General features: G+C 43.8%; 2 protein-coding genes across 2 annotated transcripts in view; both read left to right on the top strand.

Annotated features, from left to right (window-relative positions):
* The window catches only part of LOC119412013 (gastrula zinc finger protein XlCGF57.1-like), a 520281-nt gene that overhangs the window by 415760 nt on the left and 97060 nt on the right, over positions 1 to 7461 (top strand). The gene's annotated exons all lie outside the window — the stretch shown is intronic.
* Positions 1 to 7461, top strand: part of ip6k1 (inositol hexakisphosphate kinase 1) — a 32421-nt gene that overhangs the window by 22734 nt on the left and 2226 nt on the right. Inside the window, exons 5-8 of the mRNA XM_037678993.1 lie at positions 1426 to 1663; positions 1949 to 2130; positions 4838 to 5013; positions 5792 to 6025. Coding sequence (XP_037534921.1) covers positions 1426 to 1663; positions 1949 to 2130; positions 4838 to 5013; positions 5792 to 6025 — 830 coding nt within the window. The remainder of the gene's footprint in view (positions 1 to 1425; positions 1664 to 1948; positions 2131 to 4837; positions 5014 to 5791; positions 6026 to 7461) is intronic.

A 7461-nucleotide genomic window follows, 5' to 3' on the forward strand; every position in this document is an offset into this window, starting at 1 on the left:
ATTAATAAACCTGTTGTTATTGGTAATGGTAGTAAGTCATACATTAATAAACCTGTTGTTATTAGTAATGGTAGTAAGTCATACATTAATAAACCTGTTGTTCTTGGTAATAGTAAGTTATAACTTGCTCGCTGTAAAGCGGTGAGGTGTTGGCTGTGGTCCTGGTGGGTCTGCGTTCCCTCTGGTCCAGCCTGCTGGTGACAACAGAACAACAAGTCTAAATTTAGTCCTGATCTCTGCCCACCTCCATTGTCCCGTTGATTAAATAACAGCAGCTCAGGAACAAGTTTCTGGTTCTGTCCAGGCTGTTTGACCCGCTTATTGTTGGACTCTATGAGACAATGTTTGTCGACATGAGGTTGTTCTGTTTTTTAGAAGGGAGCCTGTTTTCTGCAGAATGTTCTGGTCCAGTTAAAACTAAAGTTAATGTTGAAAAAATAACGTTGGATTTTGTAATCGCTGCATTGAATCAACATTAGAATCAACAACTTTTTTATTTGGAGTTCATTTGTTTGCAAATAAACAGCAGAACAAACTTAAACAGGAAGACTCTTGAACGTTGCTCTCTGGAGACGTTCTCCGCTCGGTTCGTAAAACTTCTTCTCATCTTTCTCTTTATTTAAACTGGAATCCGTCTCTTGGAGGGTTTTTCCATCAACGTGGTTTTAGGGCTGGACCAGAACCGGTCCAGGAGCTGGTTCTGAACAGACCGTGTCAAAAAACGAATAAATAAAATCTGCTGACCTCTGGTCTGTGTGTCCTCTGTCAGGAGCCGACAGAGTCTTGTTGTTGTCAGTAAAATATCTGTTCCACGGTCTCTGATTCTTGCTGTTGTTTTTCTTTTGGCTGTTCCTGCAGTGTACAAACTCACATGAAAGATCCGGACGTTATTTTACGTTCTTCACGACCCAACCTGGGCTCGAACCTGCCGCCTCGGGATTACATTAACGCTGGAAGCTATTCTTTAATGTTTTGGCTGCTTGATCCACAGATTAAAAACCAAAATATTGATTAAGGAAAACATTTTTACACTCGTTCTGTTTCCTCGTTACATTTTCTCCTAGTTTTCGTTGAGACGTCCATTTTTGTCTCTTCTTCCTTGAAGTTCAGCTTTTCTTTAGCAGCAGCCTCAACAAGTCAACACATTTTCAACCAGCTGAAGGAAACAAGACAGATGTGTATTTCTGAGGATGTGGCGTTTCAAAAGTTCACGTCACAGCTGGATGAAACAGCAGCCGGTGATAAACGTGTCATTTTTCACACAGCTGCTCGTGAACAGAGTCATCAGACACAAGACCTGCTCCACAGTAAATGTTTGACCTTTAAAATGAAGCTGCGCCTCCTTCGGTGTTTCTCCGAAGCTTTTCAGAGCAATTCTGTGTGTTTTACGTTCCTGATCATGTCGTCGGCGTCTTGTCCCCTCAGGTGTGGTGCTGGTGTGCTTTGAAGGCGACTCTGACGGCTACATCAACCTGGTGGCGTACCCCTACGTGGACAACATGGAGGTGGGGATGGGGGAGCACGAGGAGCGGGACCCCCAAGAGCGGGAGCAGCCCAGAAGGAAACACTCCCGCCGCAGCCTCCATCGCTCCTCCTCCTCCTCCGAGCACAAGGAGGAGCGGGCGGACCGAAGGGAGACGCACGACACCGAAACCCCAGACAAGTAGGACTGTTTTTCAAAAGTGACGATGATGATGATGATGATGATGTGATTTTAGTTTTAAAATATGTATTTGTGTTGCTGCTAAATCCTGAAAAATGAATATTTATGAAAAACTAATCATTAAATTGAAATTATGTCTCCAAGGTTTGCGTGTATCAAAAATGTTTGGTTCAGAATAAATCGTAGAAAACAGTTTAGGCTGTTTGTGGTGAATAAAAAATAACAGTTTAAACATTTAAGTCCAAACGAAACGCTGCGTTCACGATCGTCCTCTTGTCCCTGCAGTCTCACAGAGCTGAAGAGTCCGAGGCTGGACCCAAAGATCCTCTCGGATGTTCCCTTTCAGATGCTGGACTGGAACAGTGGTCTGACCTTGGAGAAGATCAGCCACAACCCCTGGAGCCTCCGCTGCCACAAGCAGCAGCTCAGCCGCATGAGGTCCGAGTCCAAGGACCGCCGACTCTTCAGTATCCTTCCATCGACCAATCACGTCCTCCCATACTCGACTCTGTTCATTTCACCAAATCCTGGTCTGCTCACCAACCTGTGTTTGTTCCCATCTTTCTTTCTGCTGCAGATTCATTAGTAAAGTGTTAGACCATAATATCCACTTGGTTAAAGATATTTAGTAATAAACGGTTCTGTCAGAAGAGTTACTGTTAGAGGAACTTTCAAGCTGCTCGCAATTTGAAAAATCCTTTAAACAAAATTATGACCAACGAGTTTCTCAGACCTAAAAGAAGTGACGTATTTTACACTTCGCTGCCGAATAAAACGAGTTTGCACAAGATTTTAGGAACAACAAACAACAAAATGGGTCGAAGCGACATGAGAAGATCCTGCGGATGAAGATGTCCACTTGATGTCTAAGAGCTTTACGAGCTGCTGCGATCGTGTTCGACACAGAAGGATCATGCGTTTGTGTCTCACCGGGCCGGAGACGTTTGGCAACTCCAAATTCTGAGATTTGCCAGAAAAGAATCAGATTTTCAGTCTCGCTGAATTCTGTTTGAGACCAGACACTTGTCTTCTGCATGAATCATCGCAGACTATTTTTGCGTGCACAGCTCGTAAAACTATTCTTGGCCACCTCCACCCACGCTGTCACCGCCTCAGCGCACCTTGGCAGCCGCCCCCACCTTCACGCACTAAATGGAGATGGCTACGTTTTTCAATGATTATTCATTGAGAACATTTTGAGACACTCTGGAGACTTCGTTGTGAACGCTGGTTGCTGCCAGATACTATCGGCAGTAACGAGCAGCAGTTTACCTCGTCCTCCAGGTGGAAGCGTGCGCGCAACGTGCACACGGTGAGGCTCGTGGGTCGCCTTTGTTTTTGACTTGACAGAAGCTGAAATGCCTCCAAAGACCAGTTTCAAGCGTCTGAGCACTGAGGAGTTGAGATCAGCTGAAGACTCTTCATGTCTGCATCACAAGGATCCTGAGCCTCCTGGTGGCCAAAGTGGCTGAGATGATGCGTGACTAAAGGAGATTTATACCATACGGTTCAGTAAACACGAGCGCGGTGAAGAGGAGGCTCCGCGCCGTTTGAGGTCGTCGTGTTAAAGTTCACCTTTTGATGTGCAGCTTCAAACGGAGCGGCTGAGCAGAACCCGCTCCGCTCCGTCACTCACGTTCTGCTCCACCTGCTCCTCCCTGGTGGTCTGCTGCAGGAGCCCGTCTCGTGTCGGCTGATTCGTTTTAATGTGATAAACAGGTTGGTTAACAGAGTCCTGCAGAAAAAACAAGACAAAGCCAGTTTTACACGGAGAGGAGGGAAACTAAATAAAAATACTAGTCTCTCGTTACTTCGCGGTTCGTTTATCGCGGACTCGTTCTATCGCGGTTTTTCAAAATAAGATTGGACATGACACACAACTGGCTGATTGATGGAGGAGCTGCACAATCGGCATGAAATTTTTATTTAAAATAAATTATTTTAAATTATTTTGCACCTCTGTGCAGCCCATTCTGCAGGATAAACTTCCTGCTGCAGCTGATCAGCTGATCCGCTGAAGTGGGCGTGGCCAAGAACGTTTGACCAAAAGATAAATAAGGAGAAAAAGAAGTGGGCGTGGCAAAGAGTATATATATATATATATATATATATATATATATATATATATATACTAAAATAAACTACTACTTACTACTTGTACTGTTAGTCCTACTTTGTGGTTTTTCACCTATCGCAGGTCTTCAGGGTATGGATCCACCGTGATAAGGGACTACTGTACAGGGAATTGAACTTGGGACTTACTTATTTGCTGGTTTAACACTAAAGTAAATCTTGTTTGTTTTTATTCACCTGAAAGATTTTCAAAATAAACATTTTTTTCTGTCCTCAAAATTTTAGACTTTTAACCACAAAGTGCAAAATTTGTCACAGTCCAGAAGGTTTCATGTTTTTAAATATTTCCATTTCTTTAGTTTTCCTGCAGTGGTCGTTGGCTCCGGACATTCTCTCCTCTGTGAATAACAGAACTGCAGAAATTGTTGCCGTGCATCTGTTTTGAAGAAGTTCGTACATGAGTAACGAAGCGTTTTCTCTGGATGCTCTCCAAAATGCTGCAGCCCGATTTTTAACTGGTACAGGCTATAGAGAGCACATCACGCCAGTTTTGGCCTCCCTGCACTGGCTACCCATTCACCTTCGGATCCATTTCAAAATTCTCATGTATGTTTTTAAATCACTGAACAGTTCCACCCCATCCTATCTCACTGATCTTCTGCAGCCATATGTCCCACCGCGCTCTCTGAGGTCAGCAGACCAGATGCTTCTCTCAGTCCCAGAAACCCGTCGTAAGCTCAGAGGTGACAGGGCTTTCTCTGTTGCAGGTCCACGACTGTGGCATGAGTTGCCACTGAGTGTCCGGCAGGCTCCCACACTCTCAGTCTTTAAGTCTCGCTTGAAGACCCACTTCTATTCGCTTGCCTTTAACACGGTGTGATTTGTTTTGGTCCGGTCTGTTCTCTACTCTGTTGGCCATTTTAGTTAGCTTCTGCTGCTATTTGTATCTGTATTTCTATTTTATGTTTTCCTGTCCGCTGTGCATGTTTGTGTTCTTTTGTACAGCACTTTGGTTGGCCTTGTTGCTGTTTTAAGTGCTATATAAATAAATTGGTATGGTATGGTATGGTATGAATTGTCCTTAACGGCTGCTTCAACCAGAGTTCCTGCTGCTGGAGAACGTTGTTCACCACTTCTCCTACCCCTGCATCCTGGACCTGAAGATGGGCACCAGGCAGCACGGAGACGACGCCTCGGAGGAGAAGGCGGCCAGGCAGATGAAGAAATGTGAACAGAGCACGTCGGCGACGCTGGGAGTCCGAGTGTGTGGCATGCAGGTAGAATAATAACGAAGCGGCTCCGTCTCACATCAGACGATGCCACGCTTCGCTGTACGGGGCTGAAGCAGGTTTCTGTTCAGCTGGAGCAACAAATCTATTTACTTTGTAAAGATTTGTCTGAAGATCAGCTGCATCATATTACTGTAGTGCTACAATGTGTCTGCAGTATTTCCTGTTACTGGGAGCACCAGCGCTAAAGCATTTGAACACCTCGCTACTCTGGAAACGTGCACCTCCGACATTAACTAAAAGCTGTGAGGAGAGAACGTGTTTGGAGCGCTGCAGCTCCGTCGTGTGTCGTGGTGGAATAAACATTTAAAGGTGAAACGGGTCTCAGGAAAGTGGATTTTACTTTTCTGAACAGGCATTTTGATTTTCGCTCCTGGTTTCTACACAAGCGCACCTCTGTAGCATAACTTCTATAATGTAGATATTTAAATGTAGATATTTTTGTCCTTCTACGCTGCGTGTCACTCAAGTTTCTCTCAGATACGTCCAGAAGGCAGAGCTGAACTTCAACAGATTATTTTTAACTCAAACTCTTCAGAACTCGTCGTATCTCCTTCTTTAAACACGTGAATGTTTACACGCGACCGTCCGAGTCGTCCTCCTTCAGAAAGATTGCTATTAAGAGCAGACGTGGTGTTTTTGCACACGGACTGTTTGAGGCTCGTTTTTCAGTCTGTTTAACAGTCTGTACAGCAGATTATAATCCCAGTGAAGATGATGAAAGATGTTTTTTTTTGTTGAGGTTGTGTCCACCTGTTCTCTGCAGGTGTACCAGCTCAGCACTGGGCACTACCTCTGCAGGAACAAGTACTACGGCCGCGGCCTGTCCATCGAGGGCTTCCGGCAGGCGCTCTACCAGTACCTGCACAACGGGAAGGGTCTGAGGCGGGACCTCTTCGAGCTGATCCTGAACAAGCTCCGCAGCCTCCTGGCCGTGCTGGAGAGACATGCGTCTTACCGCTTCTACTCTTCCTCCCTGCTCATCATCTACGAGGGAAAGGTGAGCCGAACCTCGACGTTAGCTGCAGATTAGCTGCAGATTAGCTGCACCTCTGTTGGCGATGAAGAATGAAGACAGAAAATATTCTGCTGTTCCTTACAAACATTAAAAACTGCAGTCGTTTGGATCGAACTGTTTTGTCTCACTTAGCATCAAATCCTGATTATTTTATTTTGATCAGCTTCAGGAAGTCAAACAAACCGTTCCTCGCGGTCGTCGGCAATCGCATTAGTCATCACCTTTCTGTCCGCAGTTTGAACAAAATGCCAGAACCACGTTTCTCTAGTTCTATTTTTGGTCCGTGGCTCCGGAGGGAATTTGTTTTTCGAGCACAAAAGGACGCAGAGAAACGGTCGAGCTGCAAACAGGAACCAGAACTCGGCTGCAGTTTGTGCTGCTGTGAACACAGATGTTCTGGTTCTGAAGTTTTCTTCGGCTTGTTTGATTCTTTAAAGCGCCGTGTTTAAATAAATTAAATAAAAGATTTTGGCTAAGGTGCCTTCAGGTGCCACACAACAAAGTTCATCTCTTACTGAGGCTTTTGTTGCTCTGAAGAGAGAGCTGCGTTTAAAATGACGATTCTGAACCTGATTGTTCACCACGAGCCGATTAACAGCTAAAACTGACAGACTGGACCTAACCCGAGAGTTTGTAAAATATTTTATGAGTTAATATTTTCACATGTTGGTTTAACTGTAACTATAAAAAAAAAAAAGTTTGCTGTTTTTGCTACTGTTTTACTTCTTTAGTTTTTAACTCATGTTTATAACTTTTTAGCTTTTTGCTAGTTCTAATTTTACTTCTTTTAGCTTTTAGCTATTGTTTAGTCCCTTAAGTTTTTAGCTAGTTTTACTTCTTATGGCTAGTTTTACATCTTTTAATTTTTAGCTGTTGTTTATTAATTTTAGTTTTTAGCTCCTGGTAATTCCTTGTAGGTTTTTGCTAGTTGTTTGCCTCTTTTAGCTTTAAGAACCCAGATTCAGCTTTTTCAGCATATTTCGGCTGTCATTCAGCGTTGACACTTCATTTTTGCAGAAAAGACTCGTTTCTCTGGTGCTCTGAGAGTTAAAGTCTGACAGGCTGTTTGTTTCTTGATTGTTTCCTGTTTGTTTCCAGATTATTTCCTGTTTGTTTCTCGATTGTTTCCTGTTTGTTTCTCAATTGTTTCCTGTTTGTTTCCAGATTGTTTCCTGTTTGTTTCTCAATTGTTTCCTGTTTGTTTCCAGATTGTTTCCCAATTGTTTCCCGTTTGTTTCTCGATTGTTTCCTGTTTGTTTCCCGTTTGTTTCCTGTTTGTTTCCTGTTTGTTTCCAGATTGTTTCCTGTTTGTTTCCTGATTGTTTCCCGTTTGTTTCCCGATTGTTTCCTGTTTGTTTCCTGATTGTTTCTTGTTTGTTTCCTGATTGTTTCCTTTTTGTTTCTCGATTGTTTCTCGA

The sequence above is a fragment of the Nematolebias whitei genome, chromosome 7, assembly GCF_014905685.2.
Source record: "Nematolebias whitei isolate Nwh7 chromosome 7, NemWhi1, whole genome shotgun sequence".
In the NCBI taxonomy this organism is placed as follows: Eukaryota; Metazoa; Chordata; class Actinopteri; order Cyprinodontiformes; family Rivulidae; genus Nematolebias; species Nematolebias whitei.